Below are 21,471 nucleotides of genomic sequence, written 5' to 3'. Positions count from 1 at the left end.
GCAAATGCCTTTAAAAGGCCAAGTTTGAGGATTTTCTAACTCAAAATTGTATTTTCCGGCGGCGACCATCTTTACTTACAGTTATAGTGCGCCTCAAAACATTGTCAATATAATAATTATATAGACACACTTTGTGAGGGCGCACTAACTGTGAGTAACTAAATACTTTCAGACGGTGATTGATGACCAGTGTTCGAATTTAGGAAAAATAAATGGTTGTCCCACGGACAACCAGATTACAATATCTGGTTGTCCGTTTAAGTTTTTGGTTGTCCGTAGGCCTACAAATGTGACTTTTGGCTAGATTTATGGATCAGTATTTTTGGTTGTCCTGCGACTTTTTTAGTTGTCCCGGGCAACCGGACAACCAAAATTTCGAACGCTGTTGATGACTAAAAACAATGTAAAAATAAGCGCCCACCCAAAATGACTTTGTTAAGCGCCCTGGGCGCTTATTGGAATGAATACGGTACTTTAAAAATTAATAATAAACATTGAACCTGAATATGTGATGATAAAGACCTGAATAATATTTCTAAGGCATATTTGACCCGATCTATCTAAATAAGTAAAAAATGCATTAATACAGCCTTCTTCCATGGTACTTAGAAGACTCCGAGATAGCATGGCTTTATTAATTTACACATTGATAGTACTATTATGTTATTGTGCAATAAGGAGGCTACCAAGGCCTGAAAAATTGTTGTATTATTGGTGTTACCCTACAGACCCTAACAATTAGGCCCTACCCGAGACTTAATACAATAAATACATTTTTGTACAGTGGAAACTCCTTAAGGGATCTGGAATGAGCGTTTTGAGCGTTTCGACAGTATTTTTTATGGGATATGAGAGCACCTCAGACGTGTCAATTCCATTCTGAATACTGAAGCATGTCTTTCTGATATCAAATAATTTTAATTTTTGAAAATCACAATATAATACAAATTTTATGACAAATTTTGATATATAACAGTCCTCGAAGTAAATTTTATAAATCTAATGATGTATTCTTAAAGTGTATGTAGCTGGGAGGAAAAGCTGACGAACAATTGAAAATTTTGACCTTTCATATTGAAGATATGGATTTTTTCCCAAAAAGACCTAATTTTTTGTGTGTTTTGGGAAAAAAATCCATATCTTCAATACGAAAGGTCAAAATTTTCAATTGTTCGTCGGGCATTTCATCCCACCTACATACACGCTAAGTAATAAATCATCAGATTTATAAAGTTTACTGAGTACATATCAATTTTAATGATTTGCCATAAAATGTGTATTACATTGCGTAATTTCAAAAATCAAAATTATTTGATATCAGAAGGACATTCTTCGTATTCAGAATGCAATTTGATATGTCTGATGTGCTCTAATGTCCCACAATAAATACTGTCCAAACGTATACCCTTCCCTTAACACAAAATCGGTTAACACAAAATTCTTGATAACATAAAATCCTGTTAACACAAACTAAAATCAGAGGCCCTGACAATTTTGTGTTAACATGGTTCCAATGTATTATGCTATGCTGCTCTTCGCAAAAGATAATTACTGTAACAACAATGGTACAGGGTACAAATGACCGCCCAATGTAAGTCACAGCACAAGAATGCTCGGAAAATGCAGTGGTTAAGGGTGGTCTTAACCCTGGAATTATGGCAACTTTTTGGCCTCATAACTGATAAACTATTCGTCTAAAGAATACAAAAGTATACAAAATTTTAAAAAATAAATAAAAAAGGGTCCTAGGTTTTTTTTTTAATTTTTCAAAATTGATTAAAAAAAAAGATTTTGGCCAAACAATTTTTTGTTAAAAATATTCTCTTGTGACTTTGATTGTGCACCATAGGGTGACTGATTGGTGCCTGTGTACGGAGCCTTGGTACCACGCCAAAGTCAGACACTTTTTTAACACATAAAGTTCTCAGTCGTCAACCCAGAAAGCTGTTGAATGGGATATTCCATTTAAGATCCACACTACCCCTGTGGAAGACTTTGGAAATATGGGGGGAGTATGTTTTTTAAAATGTAATTGGTCAAGGTTAATCATTTTGAAACCCATACTCGCTCTGTATTATGGCTTTACATAATTATATCTTCCACAACTGGATTGCAAATGGAATGTACCCAATTATCTATTCTATTCAAAACTCATACTCCCTCTGTGGAAGGCTTCAGCTAAATCTTCCACAGGGGTAATGTGGATTTCAAATGGACTAGCCCATTGAGCGTGCCAGTCTAGGCCTAAGGTAGAAACAAAAGTGGAGAGGGAAAGAAAGAGAGAAAGAAGGCCATAACAGATGGAGAGATGGAGGAGGGAAGGGTTTCAATAAGAATAGAATTGTAATACCTGAAAATGGTTATAAATAGTGCATTCATAAAGTGTATACAGTGCATGAGCAAAATGTAAAGTGATATTACCCATTATCAATCCTGTTCTCAATTAATACACAAATTGGGGTGAGTGTGTGTGGCATTTAACAGCCCTGGCTATATACTGATATGAATTGAAATACATTGTAAGGCCTAAATAAATTGTTTGATTGGCGTAACACACATTTTAAGCAGTAAATTGCGTATGATAAAGGCCTTGAATTTTATTTTTTTGGCAAAAAAAAATAAGAAAAACTCTAGGTCGGGCCTATTTTTTAGGGTCGGTCCGTTACGCCTAATCAAACAATTTTTTGTAGGCCTAATATAGTTGCCTATTTGTACATAGTTTATATCAATGCAATATGATGTTACATCACAAAGTCTAGCTTCATTGTATAAAGATGAACTTATGATTATTGTGGCTGCAACAGCCTTCATTCACAGGAGGCAAATTATGATTGTCTCATACTTGGAAAATATATGTATATTAGCCTAGTCTTGAAAAGAAACACCAGAAAAGAAAGTCCATATTTTATTGGAGTGGTTAATAATTCTTAACATGATTGACTAAGAACATTGAAATTAATTAATTTGAATGTAGAAGTTTGTTAGTTTGACTTTGATACTACACAAGAATTCCAAATCGTCCAGATTTTAAAGATTTTGTAAAAATTGGTGGGGTATTTGAATAGTTGCGTGAAGCTTATCTTTCTACACAGTAACTAGACATTGCAATTTTTCAAATCATACCAATTTATCAAATACAGGGTGAGTCAAAAAGGTGCAATAGAGAAAAGAATCCATTTTCATTTAAGAACCGAGTTGAACCTCTTCTGTTTTAAAACATTTTATGAATGATATATCCATTAGTGACCTTGTGTGAAAAAATCAAGGAATTAACATTTACCGTTTTGTTTTTATGACACATTTTATAGCGATACCCAATTTTAATGTTTGTCCAAGAGACATCTAAAATTTGAATGTCAGCCCACTCTAGTGTAAGGTAGATTTGGAACAACTGCCATTTTCTTAACCTCATTGGCATTGAAATAAAATGGAGCACCCAAAGTGTTATTGTCCTTGGTCTTGTTTAAGGAGCAGAAACATTATGTTGTTATTTTCATTTTACCTTTACTTTAAAGATGATTATACTCTGTCAAAAACATACAAATTTGTAGGCGGATTTTTTCAAATGTATCATTCACCCCACTTCAATGTGTATGTGACAAATTTGGTTAAAGTTTTGGTTAAAGTTTGCCTTCCGCCTATTTTCTCGGGGACTAGGAGTCGCACATTCCTCAAACTAGGTCAAATTAGTATGAACTGTTATATGGGCATGAAACTTGGTGGGTACAGTCAACATTTAAAGCCAAATTTTGGGGAGATCATTTCGGGTCACCAGGGGTCATCTGAGGTCAAATTAGTAAAAACTGTCATATGGGCGACATGGTGGGTACTTAACAAAAGCCAGCGGTCGCGAAAGCAGGCGAGACTTGTGGTTCGAGAACCGCCTTGTTTCTCAGAAGCTGACTATTGAGTGGCATTTTTAGAAACTTTCAATAATGGGAAAATTCAACGTGGTTCTTACATAAATATTGATTCTTTGCTCCATTGCATTTTTTTGACCTGTACAGGTAACAAAATTTTTCACAAATGTGATCAATCATGTTTAGAATTATGACGACTCAAAAGAGTGTAGACTTTTTCTGTTTGTGTTGAAATGTATTTTACCCAGGAACCACAGTGTTATAATGACATGATATGATGTTGTATTAAAGCCATAATGTACATTGTTTAAATTAATCAAACCTTATGTTTTAGCGTTATTTGTAATGTTGACACATGTCCCATCTTACACTTCATTGGAATCAGCTAAATAGGGCAACAGAGCACATTAATTTTGATCTTAATTAAGACATTATATCCCCAATACAAAACCACAGTTAAGCAGCCAATATAGTAAGTGGGGTTTGTTTCCTTTAATTTTATTATTTTGGTTTTAAGTGACCAGACAATCTTCCCAACAGTTAGCAATGAATAATCAATTAAACTATGACCAAAATAGTATGTTATGACTTACATATTAAGGGGATCAGTTTATAGCATCACTTAATTCCATTGTAAGGTCATAATGTTCACATCAGTTTTCTAAACTACAATGTGGAAGCTTAATAAGAGAATCGCCTGTTCACTAATATTACATAATAGAAGTTAACTTGGTTGAAGTTGATTTGGTGAAGTCGACTTGACACATTTCAATAACTAAAACAAGTTTGTTCATTTAATTAATTGTTCTTATTTCGGGACATATGGCATCTGATAATCTTTAAATTTTGTGACAAAAAAAAAAGTTCATTGTATACATTTTTCTATACATACATACCACATTCATTTAATATATTTAATAACACATAAATATTCAGTTTATAATTTGTACTCAACTAAATTCCTTCGTTTTTTGAACACCCAACACGGGGTGTGTCTGTAACTTGCCTCAACAAATGTAGTGACTTTTTGATCACATTTAGACAAATTGTGTAAATGTCATTATTATATTCATTATTTTATTCCTGAAATAAAATTAAAATGACCAAGATATTTAAATCAAAAGTGACTGTATTGTATTATGTGTTCATCGTCATGATATAACTAGTTGGAATATTACAAAAGCATTTACCAGGTACTCATCCATTTTGATGTTTATATTGAAACACCTGCTTCCCAAGGTGACCAGATCTGGCCCAAGTCGGCGAAAATGAGACGGAGATATAGGCAAAAAAGGAGAGGAGAATAAACAATAAATTTGCAACCAAGTATTCAAGAGACTTGGGAGATTCAACATCAGTAAGTGCAGGTATTGAGCAGGTTAGTAATGGTTGTAACTCTTACCCAATTTTCAAAATTTCTGACTTTGACTTTGGCCTGAGTGGATCAGATTCGGTCACAAATGCAACATTGGATCCGCTTCTGACCTTTCAAACACTAATCTACAGTTTGGGCTATTCAATATTAAAATCCACACACCACCATAATCTTCAACACAGGGAGTGTGAATTTCAAATAGGGTTACCTGAATGGGCAACTCTATTTGAAATATACACTCCCTGTGTAGGAGATTAAGGTTATGGGGTGTATGAATTTCAACTGGAATACTGTCAATAGCCCACAGGGGGAAATGCTGTATCGGAAAAACATGCCTTGAAATAAAAATTAAAAAAATCTAGGGCTGGCCAGGGAGGGGAATATCTCAAGATTTCACAAGGTTTTTATGGTTTTTGATCCCTGTATTTATTGTCCAGGCATCACACATAATTATGTTCCGGAGTACAGGTGTGTCCAGGACCGGGATTTTTTTTAAAGGCATTACAAGATATTGGGAATTTCCCAAAGCCACTTTTTTGTTTTGTTAATACACACAATAGAATGAATTGCTTTAGCAAACATTGTTTGATGTGACAATGAAGCTTGAAGTTAATCCGTATCTCTGGACATTCCTGGGAGTGATTTAGAAAGGGTTTGGTGACGGGACATTAATGGACTCCCAAAGCGAAATCTTTGTGATAGTCCACGTCCTGAATAGACCTAGTGAAAAACATGTTTGCTCGGGCTCACTCAACACCAACACGCAAACACACTATCTATTATAGGCTATAGAACAACTTATGATAATATATTAATTAGTGCAGTATGGAAATCAATCAAATCACTCCAATATTATACAACAATTAAGGGGGTACTACACCCCTGCCCAATTTTGTGTCTATTTTTGCATTTTTCTCAAAAAATTATAGCGCATTGGTGACAAGTAAGGTATGTATATTATAGGGGCAAGGACTACAACTACTGCACTGGAAATTTTATTTCAGCACAGACAACAGTTGTGGAGTTACAGTCTAAAATGAGGGAAAACCAATATTTGATCAATAAATCAATAACTACTTGCCTTGAGTTGCTGAATTTTCCGTACAGTAGTTGTAGTCCTTGCCCCTATAATATACATATCTTACTTGTCACCAATGCGCTATAATTTTTGAGAAAAATGCAAAATTGGCACAAAATTGGCCAGGGGTGTAGTACCCCCTTAAACTTAACATCAATATAAATATTTCTTTGCAATGGTTGCTTAACTAAGCCTGGTTATCTTGATTGGTTGAAGTTCTGATGAGATTCTGTTGATGGTCTCAGTTCTGGATCCAAGATCCGGCAATGTCCAAGATCCTCTCTACTCAAGGGAAACCCATGGTCTACCACAGTCTCCGCCCAAATCGTTAGTGAAGACAATGTTTTCACTATCCTAGCTGCTAAGCTAGTGTTTTCCAACTGGTCTTCTATGTTGACCGTAAGCTTCTCTCTCGGAGATCTCTTGAGCAAGCTTTCTGCTCCACTTGACAGATAACACACTATGTTAGTCCAGCAAAATACCACCGTCATTGATGGAAATATTTCAGTCTGCCGCTTCTTTGAGTCAACGAAATTAAGCAATATATTGGCTCTATACTATCGCCTTCGGCGTATTTTATTCTCTCCAACACACAAGAACCACGAATCGAAGTTTGAAGACTTCATACAATTATGGTAACTTTTAAGTTACCATAATTGTACTTAAAAGTAATTGTACTTAAAAGTACTACACTGGCTAACACAGAGTTTCACAGAGTTCTCTCTTAGAACTATAAACTGTTGCTGCTCTAGTTGTTTAATTCATAGTCTCCAGCACTACAGCACATTATGCCATTTCTAAATATAGCTCATTACTTCACCACAAGCCAATCAGACTCATTAATCTGTACATCATTTCTAAATATAGCTCATTATCTCAACACAAACCAATCAAAATCATCCACCTGTGTACTGTACTGTACCATGATTACAGTAATAGCGCCACCACTTACAATTAGAGAATAAACGATAGGAATTTTTATTTTTCCTATCCTTTACTGTGCAGCCGGTAGTGGATGCCGGCGCAACTACGATAAAAATATTGAACCTGCCTGTCGTCTATCATAGGTAGAGGATAGGCAAAATAAAAATTCATATCGTTTATTCTCATTCTTAGTCAGTTCAATATTATTTTAATAACTGTAAACTATTTTTTAAAGCAAAAATTAAGTTACCGTCATACAAACTCCCCTTTATCCAAAATGAACGAAACTTGTTTACAACTTCACATCTTTTGTTGCGCGTACTGCTAGCGCGTGCGAGTATTTCGCACTGCGTCTACGCATATAACGCGATACATACGCGCACCTCTATGAGCGTGTTACGCGTTCTCAACACTCATGATGACGTGGTGTCGTCTACAGCCTGATAGACGACACCCAAAATCATGCGATTGTCCAATCAGATTATGTGTCTACTAATAGACCACTCCCACTGACTAAGAATGTGCTACTGTGGAATTTATGATCATTCTAGCTTCCATTATGTATGATTGTTAACTAGCTTTTTCCATTGAATTTCCAGAATATTCTACGTACAAACCAATAGAGATTAATATCAGAAAAAGTGAAAATTAATGTCTAATGATAAAAACTTTTAATAAATATTATGGATTATTTGGAGGGGGCGGGCACATTTTCAGTTATGATTGAATACCTTAATACAACAATGACCCAAGTCCATTTTGGAATTTTTCGATGTCATCTCAAATGAAACCAAAGATTTTTCTTCTAAAATACTGCTAGAATATCATAATCATCAGATATTTGGTTATGATAAACTAGTGGTTTGCTTCAGAGATTTGCAGTTTCTTTTCCATTGTCAAAGACAAATGTCCAAAATGGACTTGATTCCCATAACCTTTGTCCTAATCATGTTAAATTTACCACATTTGGCAGATATAATGTACTTACCACCATTTATTTTTGCCATGTAGACCATGCTGATGAGTTCGGATACGAGAAGAAACATGACACTGGAAAAGTGAGACCCCCAGGCCGGAAAGTGTCTCAAATGCTACTGGGGAAGAGAGGACGGATGGCATCATGTTTTGTGCCATGACGCTTCAACATAAAAGCCATTGGAGGTGCTGAAGTTGATGGTTCCGTGGACATTGAGGCCAGATGAAACCTCTGGAAAATTACAGTAAAGATCGGAACTTGGAACGTGAGAACAATGAACCAAGGAAAATTGGACATTGTGACCAGAGAAATTGACAGAAACGATCTTAATCTTGCAGGAATCCGAAATGAGATGGACAGGAAAGGGCCACGTCACTACACCCAACAACCATGTAGTTTACTACTCTGGAAAGGACATCAGAAGAGAACATGGAGTTGCTTTCATAGCGAATTCGGTAGATGTTGCCAGATGTGTCCTTGGGTACAAACCGGTTAATGAGAGAATTATCATCATTCGCCTTCAAGGAACACCAATGAATATTCCTGTGGTTCAAGCCTGTGCACCTACTTCAACATCAACAGAAGAAGAAATCAAGACCTTCTATGATGATCTCCAGAAGGTGATAGATGGCGTCAACAAGAGAGACCGAACCATCGTCACATAGAAAGCACTCCACCTGGAAAAACTGACCAGGAGAACTATGATAATGATCCAGATATCTTGATGAGTGAGGTTGAAGAAGCCATAAAGAAACACAGAAATGGCAAATTACCTGGGACAGAATAATATTCAGGCAGAATTGCTTAAAGAGAGTGATGTGGAAGGAGTTACCATCAGTGGCGTAGCTGGGATTTTTTCCAGGGAGGGGGGGGGGGGGGGGCCGGCCTGTATGGGGCGGGGGGCCAAATGCACCAAACAAACATTTTGCCGCCCCATTTTGACACATTTTGATAATGAGTACCATTTTTTCCTCTCATCTCCCTCTCTCCTCCCTTTTTTCCTCTCTCTCTTTTTTCCTCTTATTTCCTTGCTCTAGGGGGCGGGGCCCAAATAGCGCTAGGGGGTGAGTGCCCAAACAGGCAATTTTTGCCAGGGGGCAGCTACGCCACTGGTTACCATCATCCATAGACTATGTAATAAGATCTGGAGAAGCAAGGAATGACCAGAAGATTGGAAAACGACAGTGATTCTCCCTTTACCTAAGAAAGGTGACATAAGAGAATGTGCCAACAATCGAACAATATCTATCACCTCCCATAACAGTAAAGTATTGCTTCATATCATTGAACGAATTCGGAACCATCCAGAAAGAAAGAGAGTTACCACCGGAACATTCAAGTGTCTGGAAAGGAAGAGGAACAAGGAATCAGATCGGCAACTTGAGGGTCTTAATGGAGAAAAGCATAGAGTTCCAGCAACCTCGGCTTCATAGACTACTTGAATGCATTTGGTTGTGTCCAGCATAGAAAGTTATGGCGCATCATGAAGGAAATCGGATTCTCTGCACATGTGGTGGACTTGATCAAATCTTTGTACCAAGGACAGAAAGCCACAGTAAGAACTGAGTGTGGAGACTCAGACTGGTTTATAATTGGTCAAGGAGTACGTCAGGGATGTATTTTGTCAAGTTATCTTTTTAACATCTATGCAGAGTATATTATGAGATTTGCACTTGATGGATACTACGGACTGGTTTCAATCGTAGGTAGACGAATAAATAACCGTGAGTACGCTGGTGACACCAACAGCAACTGAACTTCAAAGCCTAATAAACAGGGTAAAGGAAGCTAGTGAGGAGCATAGACTGTTCCTTAATGTCAAAAAAGACGAAGGTCGTGATTTGTGAAGGGACAACAGACCAGCAGTTAAAGGCTGATGGAGAGGACATAGACTGACGAAGGAGCTAGCGGTCACGAAATCAAAAGACGTATGGCCATATGGCAAGAACATCTGCTTTTGCTCTTATCAAACTTTGGAAAGACAGAGGAGTTCCTAGAGCAACCAAAATAAGCATCATGAATGCCCTGGTCTTTCGATTTGCTATATGGCACTAAACGTGAAACATGGGCTGTAAAGGAGGGCAGACAGATCCAGGATTTAAGCTTTTGAAATGTGGTGCTGGAGAAAGATACTGAGAATTTCACGGAAAACAAATGAATTTGTCACAAGTCAACTTGGTGAGCATGTCAAATGTTCAGTGTGCCAGAAGATTGATCGCAACAAATTGCAGTACGTTGGCCACATATCAAGAAGAAATGGTGACAACTTGGAGAAGATGTCAAGTTGAAAGACTTCGCAGAAAAGGCAAAAAGAAGCTCCGTTGGACAGATGGAATCATAGAATCCACTGGAATATCCCTTACGAATGCTCACCGTCTTGAATTGGACAGGAAGAGTTGATACAACATCATCAAAAGGGTCACAACTGGTTAGGCATGACCCATAGGACCCCAGCAAACACAAAACGTTTTTGACATCATTCGCAAAAGGTTATAAAATGTTGTCAGAAAACGTTTAAATGTCGGGTTATAAAGGGTATATTAGGAGTATAAAAAGTTTTCATAACCATGATAACCTTAAAAAAACATTTTTTGATAATCTACTGCTCAGCAAACAAAAATGTTTTACAGAAAACGTTTAAATGTCGGGTTATATAAAGGGTATAAAAACGTTTTAATAACATTCCAAAAACATTTTCGAAAACTTGATACCAAACATTCTAAACAGAATGTTATTTTGGGAGCTGAAAAATATTTTGCGAAAAATGTTTGCCCAAAATATTTTCAATAACGTTTTAAAAACGTTTTCATGACCTTTTATAATAGCCCGACATTTAAATGTTATTAATGCATGGGGTATGGGCGAACTTGAAGTACACGTATCTGGAGAGGGGAAGCAACGAGTTACCCCAAATCACAGCGGCAGATATTGACTGGGCCGCCGAGTGCGAATATGTATTTATTTTGGAAGGTTCGTGTTTGTTTTAAATTTTGGGGCGTTTTTCCAAAATTTGATATTTTTAGTGATATTAAAAAAAAAAAAAGCGACATGCCAAAGACAACTCTTTGGGCACATAGTTTGTTATAGTTATTGCACTTCTTTTCCACATACCTACGTTACCATTCGCTTGGGTAATTTACGAATATTAGATATTTTGTGACTGCAACTTGGCGTTTTCAATGCAATTTAAGCTTATCATGAAATTAAGAAAAATATCTGCTCACGATCCTTTTATAATTTTTACCTGATCGCATGATGCAGTCATGTCTACAGTAGAATTCATCTCGACCTTTGCAGGACTTAAACCCCATTAAAAGCTATTAAACCAAGATAACACTCATTGAAGCAGCTCAACTGAATAAATCAGATCTTCTCTGGTTGTGCACAAGTGTCTGTTTTCAATGTGCGACATCGCAATAAAGCTGGTATTATAGCTTCAGTTGGTTAACCGATTATAAAGGAAACGAAAGGAAACAATGGTATGTGTAGCTTTGTTTACGAAATGAGACAAAGACCTGCTTTTTGTTAACCAGCATTCTTCAAAATGAGCAACATAATGATTGTTGACTTAACACGGTTTGGAAATAATTTCTTCATATTTTTGGTGTTATCTGTCGTTTACATATACATAAAACACAAAAGTGCGACCCTCTCCAAACATCTAAATTAGCTAGAAATTTAGGACATGTTACAAAACTATATTTTCTAGAACCTATTTAGAATATGTAGCTTGTACCGTTTTTTGTGGCATCCTTCAGAAGTGAGCGGTCCGATACCAATATTTTCGGTCAAATCTCCATTCAATTAACACGGGGAGTTGGCTAGCTATGCCTTGCCCTCACTCATATTTTACAAAAGTGCGACTATTTCTGAACATCTAACCTAGCTGTAATTTTAGGTCATGTTAGAGAAATATATTTGCTAGAAGTTTGGAGAATCTTGAGTCTTGAGTTGATTCACTCCTTCAGTAAGCTAGGCTTGTCCTAGGAGGATTGTGCTGTGCATACGTGTCAGAAGGTGCTCATAAATTTACAACGTGCAAGTAAAAACCGAAGACCGGCAGGTTACACGGATTGGTGGGTTGGTGTAGTAGCCATATCCCTGAGGGCTGGTAGTGCCAGGGTCTGGAATTGGCTGACTGTTGTTGCTGCAATGACTGGTTGTGGTAGTCTGTTCCAGATTGGGATGGTGCGAACAAAGAAGGAGTATCTGTATGTGTTTACTCTCGACTGAATGGGTTGGTAACTCAGGGTGTTGGTTGCTCTTCCCAGACGAAGTGATGGTATAACTACAGTCGGGAAGGGGATGTTCACAAGTCCATGGTGGATTTTGAAAAACATGGTGCCCTGGTGGAGTAGTCGTCTGGTGGCAAGGGAATCCCATTCAAGGCGTTGTAGCATACTGGTCACACTTGCGGTTCGCTCGTAATTGTTATAAACAAACCTAGCAGCTTGACGCTGGACAGACTCCAAAGCATTCACCTGCTCACAAGAATACGGGTTCCATGCAGCTGAAGCAAATTCCATTTTTGGTCGCACTAGAGCCTGGTAAGCCTTGGTCTTAACATGTATCGGGCAAGATGACAAATTCCGTCGCAATACACCCAGGGTGCTACGGGCACTAGATGTGATGTTTAGGACGTGATCCTTCCAGTCAAGATGTTTGTTAATTGTAACTCCAAGATATTTGTGCTTCGATGACTTAACAATGCTGTGACCGTCTACCTGATAGATGTGATTCAGTGGTTTGGTCTTGCGGGTGATGGTAAGAGTCTCGCATTTAGTAGCGTTAAAGCTCATCTGCCACTGGTCAGCCCACTGGAAGACTTTGTTCAAATCATCTTGGAGAGTGTCTTGGTCTTCAGTGCTCTGGATTTCACGATACAGGATACTGTCATCCGCGAATAGACGGAGAGTTGAGTTGATGTTGGTTACGATGTCATTAATGTACAGAAGAAAGAGGGTTGGACCTAGGACTGAGCCTTGTGGAACTCCTGAAATTACCGGTGACCACTTGGAGTGGGTGCCATTGATGGTAACACATTGCTCACGTCCCCCCAGAAAATCCTGAATCCAATTGAGTGTCTTTCCTCTTGCCATAGTAAGTTAGCTTGGATGCAAGACGTTTATGGGGCACCTTATCGAACGCCTTGCTAAAGTCAAGAAGCAAGACGTCTGTCTGCCCTCCTCTATTCAACACTTCTGACCAGTCCTGCGTAGCCTGGATCAACTGGGTTTCACAGGACATTTTTCCCTGAATCCATGCTGCTCATCGACAATGATGTGGTTCTTGGCGAGATGTTTTGCAGTATGTGATAACACGATGTGTTCCATCAGTTTGCAGGCTATGCTAGTAAGGCTAACTGGACGGTAGTTCTCGGGCGATGACTTGCTCCCTTTCTTGTAAATTCCAGTTACCAGTGCTCTTTTCCAGTCAGAAGGTAGTGTACCGCTATCATATGATTGTTGGATTATGAACTGGAGCATGGGTCCAAGTTCTGAAGCATAATCTCTTAAAAATCTTGAGGGTATGTTGTCAGGTCCGCTTGCTTTATTACAGTTAAGCTGCTGAAGTTGCTTAACAACACCATGTAGTTCAACATGCAAATTTGAAATGTCAGTAAATGGTGAGGTGCCTTTACTTGGTATATTGTCCATCTTCTCTTGTGTAAAGACTGAAGTGAACTGTTGGTTTAAGGCTTCAGCAATGCCTTTATCGGATGAATAAGTCCCGTTATTAACAGTTAATGGAGGTATCCCAAGTGATTCCTTCCTAAGAGATTTGATGTAACCCCAGAATCTTTTGGGATTTGTTTCAAGGCTTGGGCCAATGACGTCTTGTTTATAAGACTCATGGCTCTCTCTGATCATATCAGTGACCTTGTTTCTTTGCTTTTTGTAAGCATTATAGAGTTTTGTTTTGTTTGCGGAGCCTGCATTTTGCGACTTCTTAAACAGTTTGTCACGTTTTCTCATTTGACGGACAATGAGCGGGCTTATCCAAGGATGAGATTGTTTCCCATTGGACATCTTGTGGGGTATAAACTTGTCCATGTCAGTATGCACTATGTTCTTGAATTTTAGCCAGTTTCTTTCGACTGAGTTATTTTCTGGCTTACTATCAAGGAAGGAGTTTGCCTCCCTTGTAAGCGAGTTCCTTAGGGAATCAACATCAGCTTTTTGATATTGAAAAATCTTTCTTGGGACCTTTCTTTTAACAGTTGGTGACACATTTATACTGCAAGTAACAATTAGATGATCAGAAATACCAGGATGTGTTTGAATATTTGAGACCATGCTTGGATTATTTGTCATGATTAAGTCTTTTGAGAGGCAGGTCTTGTTATCTTCGTCACCAATTGGACAAAACTAATTTCTCCAAGTATATCAAGAGCAGTATCATGAAGGCTTTTTTGTTTGCTGTCAGGCTTTGTAAGGTTTTTAGACCAGTCAATATCCGGTAAATTGAAGTCCCCACAAAGAAGGACATTTCTTTGCTTCGAGTTGCGGTTGGTTGTAGACAGGATTTTGTTGACACTGTCAATTAAATGGCGCAGTGGTTCAACTCCAGACTTTGGGGGTCGATAGAAACTTCCTAAATTTAGGAAACCCTTCCCCACAAACTCAATTGTAGACCATACTATTTCACAGGTAGTATCATATTCTGGTCTATCTGTTGCAACAAGATTTTTGAGAATATGAGAGCACCAAATAGGCACGTCTGCACAGCACAATGTACAGATTAGCTAAAATATTGGCTGGTTATTTTTCACACAGTGATGTTAACTAGGCAAGTGCCCATTCTTCCAACGTACATCATTTTTAGAGGTCACGCGTCAATGGTGAGAGCACTGTGTATTGTGTATAGGAAAACGGACAGTAACTGCAGTATGGTCGGCTTTTGCAGGCAACACAATGCAGGTTGGCTCACGATAGATGTCGTATTCCTCTATGTGGGTCACTTGATGATAAAATTACTTTGAATTCCTTGTAACAACACACAAATGTCCGTCTGGAAACCGGGTTTCGGACTAAATTACGGAAGAGCTCTAGTCTTCAGCGCCGTATCAAATCTCATAAAAAAGCCACGACTGGCGAGTATGTATTTATGTTTCCCGCACGAAAGCTTGCGTCTAATTCTATACTCTACTTCTTTGGAAACGTTGACCTTTGACCATTCTTTGTATAATGACCTTGATATGTACCGGTACACTTCGTCGGCCGTATCACATACTGACGTATTCGACATTTTTAAAATTTTTGAGAAAATTGGTATATTAGTTTGTTATGTTCTACTCTATATATTCACCAAAAACCATGCCTCAAAGTAGCTTAATTAGTAAGATATTAATTAATTTAATTTTGACGTATTTACAAAACCTTGAAATGTCTGTATCACATAACGACGTATTTGCCGATCACCTATACTGCGCAAGCCCAGTATGTCGTATCTGCAATTTGAAGGATTTGCCGTTTCACATACTGACGTATTTGCGCGACGTATTTGCGCGACTTTGTCATTACACGATAAAATCGCTGTTTTGTCCTTTTCACATACTGACGTATTTGCGCAACTGTTTCACATACTGACGTATTTGCGCGACGTATTTGTCATTTGAACAGCGAAATTGTCATTAGTCCTTTTCACATAGTGACGTATTTTATTTAATATTGTTTTTTGCAGAATAAGTTATGCTCTGATAGTAATAAGTGAATTATATTGAAAATATAGTATATTCGCTTTACTGCTAACCTGGTTTTAATCGACAATAATGTTTTAATCAAGATTATGAAGCAAATGAAAATCTCTAAATTTTCAACTTCGATTTTCTCGAAATGCGTATTTTGCAAATACGTCAGTATGTGATGCGGCCGACGACTTGTTTGGGTACTGTTAAAGCATCGACCTCAAGTCCTAATTTTGACTTTGCTATTGCAAAATGTCATTTCATATCAAATTAGTAGACTTTCTTTGAAAAAAACATATCACTGGTGCCTGATGGGAATACCCGTCCGCCACTTCATTAAACTGGATCGTTTTCGCCTGGTTTGTGTCCAGATGTATTGGGGCGCGCTATACTCTCATTGAACAGGCAAAGTTCGCAAAACTAACAACGTTGTTATTTGCCAATATCAATTAACATGATCCAAGGGGTCGAACATGAATTATTCATAACGGATCGATAACTGGCCTCACTTTCTAGCTAGCAAACCAGCGGAATTTTTCATAGGTTTTGCGTTGCTAATAGAACAACCGTGAATTTAGTGTCACCCCCTTGGATATAGTATAGTTTAACTATTGAGTGAACATAGTGAAAGACCCATTATTGATTAGGCGCGGATATTAAAAGCACAGGTCCTAATCCCGTGTATAGTACTTAGAAAATTATAAATAATAGAATAATATAATTGTGTACCTAAAATAATACCTGCGTTCTGCATTATGTATTTACTTCTCTTCAGGCCTATGCCTATTTATTTATTTGTCTATTTACTGACTATTTTGGTAGATTAGTAAGTAATAAATAATATTCCATGATTCATTTGTTTATTATTGATTGTTGATAACTTGAAAACGTGATTGATTGATCGATTGATAGCCATTTCACACATATTCCTAGTTTATAGGCCCTTTTAATTTTGAATTGCATTGTACATTAGGTAAATAGGGCTATATAAGTATTGGTTTATTCTATTCAGCAATATCAAGGATTACTATCAAACTTCTCGCAGCTGATAGTTACTTGGCTCAGTGGTTTGCACTAAGTTTTACAAACTGGAGGTCCCGGTTCGATTCCCAGCTCTGCCTGTGTTTTTTTTTTTTTTTTGAAAAAAAAAAGCTATTTCTGAAATACAAACTTTTGGCGCGCGATCTGAGCTGGTCCTTTTCTGATGGCTGTTACTCTTTACAGGCACACCCCTCTGGAATCCAAAAATATTTTAAGAACATTTCTGTGTTTGCTGGGTTCAAATATTTTAACATAAGTTGATTTAAGTATTGACACAATATTTGGCAAAAATGTTTGCAAGAATAGTTTACAATAACATTTTTTGAAAACATTAACATTAACATTGTGTTTGCTGGGACGACGGCGACGGACGACGAATGTACTTAGAGAGTTAATCAGTATTGTGCTATGCTATAATCATTTGAACTTATTTGGCTGGAAATAGTAATTGTACGTTTACCCAGTTGCTTGGACTGGGTTAAAACGACAATAACGTGTTGATCTTTAGTCATAAGAATGCAGAAAAAGTATAGTTTGACCGGTCTACGACATACGGTTATGGAATTATAGGGAAATAGGTAAACATTGTGACGTCATAGGTCTAAATTTGCATGGCTCCACAGGGGACGAAATTGAAAGATGCTCCGATTTTGTTGAAAAGTTCCGAAATTATTTGTTTCGCCATGAGAAATCAGAAAAAGAATAGTTTGCCCTACGTTGGATGTTATGTTACCTTGGTAACACAGCAAAATAGGACAATACCCACTGAGTCGCATTCGGTTCTATGTTGAGTTGCTTTGACCTTGAAAGTTGTTGTGTTACCTGGATCATCAGAAAACGTTCTTCGAGAGTTATTGACCTATTAACTATCATTTTCAACAAAATCAGAGTTTTGTTCCGACCTGTTTAATAGTTTTAAGATGAATAATGGGTCGAGGAACATTCGACTAAGGCTACTGACAATTGACAATAGCCCGGTGACTGACCTCTCTGTGTGTGAGTGAACATGGTATGCGCCATGAGGTCATCTGCTTTTAGACTGCCTCCACGAGTGGCCTAAGCTGCGCTATAGTTCAGCACATATAAGATCAGAATTTTTGTCAGGTTTGAGCTCAATACGCATGGTTCTTTCGCAATACGCAAGCTAACGACTATCATATCCTTTCAACACATATATTCAAGTTGAAGGAAAAAATATGGCTTCTTTAGAATAAAAAAATTACGGGAGATATTCATCATATTCTACCCCGGTATCCAAAGATGTATCGTCTGAATATCAAATCGTCCATCGCACATTCACGTGTATCGATCCCGGGCATTGATTTTAGTGACTCATAGATAGGCATTTTGAGCAAGTGTGAGTAACTTTGAACTCTATTCCCTATGACATTTTTCCACTTAATGAGGGGGAGGGGTGCTATTGAAATGGCTCCATAGGTGAAATTAATCCGCTTATAGGTACTCTACCAATTGATACAGCACCGAACGTGACTGAGCCCTCATGAGGACGTTTAACAATTTGACATCTCCGGTCTGACGAAAGTTGGCTTTTAGCTTGGAGATCATACTGCGGGAAACTCCCAAAGTTGCCGCAACTTGAGGCATGTCGCCCTTAAGCTGACCAATAGCTTCAGCCCTATCCAGATCTGATAATCGAACCATGGTTAATTAGTAGAACTTTCTTGCAAATGACGACAATGAAGAAGTGACCAGCAAGAGAGATTGACTTTTGTTGGTCCATTTCGATCCACCTGTAGAACTATTAATCCCATAGCATTTTTATTTACAATGATATACTGATACTGCCAACAACTTTTCATTCATGCATTAACCCAGCGCTCTGCAAGGTTTATTGTTCTATTGTGTCCGATTTGAGCGCTGACATATTGCAAAATGTTGCCAATCAACATTCATGAGAGTGTGTGTACATTCAACGTCCAGTTTTCAAAATTGGATGACTTGTGTTTGGCAGGTATGAAGTACATCTGACTGGGCGTATCAATTACGTAACGCATAAAGGCATTGACATCATCGAGTGGCTGCCCAGGGCTGTTATGTGTTCAGTCTCTACACTCACTGCAAAAACAGTGTTTAGAAAGTGAAGTCAAGAATGTGTTAAGAAACGATGTGTTTAGAATATGGATATCAGATATTTAGAAATTGAACACCATCACTGACCAATGTTCAGGAATTTGACACATGGTGTTTAGCTTCTTAAGGGATCTGGAATGAGCGTTTTGAGAGTTTCGACAGTATTTTTTGTGGGACATGAGAGCACATCAGACATATCGAATTGGATTCTGAACACGAAGAATGTCCTTCTGATATCAAATAATTTTCATTTTTATGTCATATTTATGACAAATTGTTAAAATTTGTTATTTTTCACATTTTTGATATAACAGTCCTCGGAGTATATTTGATAAATCTAATGATATATTCTTAAAGTGTATGTAGCAGGGAGGAAAAGCCGACGATCATTTGAAAATTTTGACCTTATACATTGAAGATATGGATTTCCCCCCCAAAAGACCTCATTTTTTTGGTGTTTTGGGGAAAAAATCCATATCTTCAATACGAAAGGTCAAAATTTTCAATTGATCGTCGGCTTTTCATCCCACCTACATACACTTTAAGTATAAATCATCAGCTTTATAAAGTTTACTTCGAGGATTGTTAAATATCAATTTTTAATCATTTGCCATAAAATGTGTATTACATTGCGAATTAAAAAAAAAAAAAAATTATTTGATATCAGAAGGACATTCTTCGTATCCCACAATAAATACTGTCCAAACGTTCATACCCCACCCCTTAAACGTGTTTATAAAGTGAAGATAAAATTGTGCTTATATTAGAAAAGTGTTATATTTCTAAACACTGTTTTTGCAGTGTATAATAATTATTATTACATTTATTTATCATTCCTGTCTTTTCATTTCTCTGTATATCCTTATTCTTTCCTAGGTTTACTTTATCACTCCCTCACTCTTCTTCTCTCTCTTCCATTCTCTCTCCCTTCTCTTTCTCCCTTTTTGTTTTTTACTTTTTGTCCCCTTTTACTCTCCCTGTCATTCCCATCATTTTTCCTTATCTTTCTATTTATTTACTTCTCTATGTTGTTTTCTCTTGATTTCTTTTTCTCTCTCTCATCCTCCAGGCTCCTCTCATTCTCCATATCCCCTCTCCCCTTCCTCCCTCATTCAATCCCAAGACTTCTCACTGGGGAAGCTGCTCCCTCCCCTTTCTTGGGTACGCCACTGTTAAAGTTTCTATGCTAATCTCCTTAAAATAAAAATTAGATGGAAATTTGTGAAATTGATCAGCACAGAACATTCAATTTATTTAAATGAAGTGCCTAAATTCAGGTGGGTGATCACGAACTGTACATCGACGGCTAAAGTGTGCCTTTTGTGTTTTCGGCTACTCAAATACACCTCTTTTTTGAAGAGTTTATAATAGACCCGTACGAGTTGGGGTAAATTTTTCATTAGCGATATTAAGGGAAGGGGTATGAACGTTTGGACAGTATCTTATTGTGGGACATTAGAGCACATCAGACATATCGAATTGCATTCTGAATACGAAGAATGGCCTTCTGATATCAAATAAGTTTGATTTTTTGAAATTCGCAATGTAATACACATTTTATGGCAAATCTTTAAAAATTGATATTTTTGATATTTAACAGTACTCGAAGTAAACTTTATAAATCTGATGATTTCTACCTAAAGTGTATGTAGGTGAGATGAAAAGCCGACGATCAATTGAAAATTGTGACCTTTCGTATTGAAGATATTGATTTTTTCCCAAAACACCAAAAAAAATTAGGTCTTTTTGGGAAAAAATCCATATCTTCAATATGAAAGGTCAAAATTTTCAATTGATCGTCGGCTTTTCCTCCCAACTACATACACTTTAAGACCCTGTTACACTAGGGAAAAGTCGTACTTCAACAACGACTTTTTGAAGTCGAGTTCAGTCGAATTCAGGTCTAAACAGGTACAGTCGTTGTTCAAGTACGACCGAAGTCGAGTTCAAAAGTCGTTGTTCAACAATGCTCCTGAGGTTCATTAAGTCGAATTGAATTCGACCTTGTCGTGGTTGAAGTGCGACTTTTCCTGGTCTAAACAGTCAGTCGAATTGAATTCGACTTTTCATGCGTGTTGATGACCTGGCGAATTTCCAGTCCGTTGATTTGTCGGTAAGCATCGGCACTGTGATATCGATAAACAGCTCTTCTTGTGTATTTTCGTACATGCACAGCATACTGCAGTGAGTGTACATCCATGCACGAAAGCTCACGAAGTGCATATCTGATCGTATCTTTTCGAGTTTTAGGAATAGTTTTTGCTAATTTTGCTTTAAATTGATCGACCTGAAATTGAAATGGTTCGCAAGGTTCCCAACAACTTCAACAAGGTCGAACCAAAAAACTTGGGGTAAAATGTGGACTGAAAAGGAACTTGATAAATGCTTTTTTTGATGACCACATACAGAGTCGAATTCGTTCGGGCGCATACGGTGTAA

At 37.5% G+C, this 21,471-nt stretch overlaps 1 protein-coding gene across 1 annotated transcript; it reads left to right on the top strand.

Moving 5' to 3' along the window:
* The first annotated feature begins 8,560 nt into the window (after positions 1 to 8,560).
* Positions 8,561 to 8,878, top strand: LOC140144742 (craniofacial development protein 2-like). The gene has a single exon (XM_072166552.1). The coding sequence runs from the start codon at positions 8,561 to 8,563 to the stop codon at positions 8,876 to 8,878; it is 318 nt and encodes a 105-aa protein (XP_072022653.1).
* The last annotated feature ends 12,593 nt before the right edge of the window (positions 8,879 to 21,471 follow it).

The sequence above is a fragment of the Amphiura filiformis genome, chromosome 2, assembly GCF_039555335.1.
Source record: "Amphiura filiformis chromosome 2, Afil_fr2py, whole genome shotgun sequence".
Lineage (NCBI taxonomy): Eukaryota > Metazoa > Echinodermata > Ophiuroidea > Amphilepidida > Amphiuridae > Amphiura > Amphiura filiformis.
Note: the sequence above shows the minus strand (reverse complement) of the source record. Positions and strands in the feature narration are given on the sequence as shown.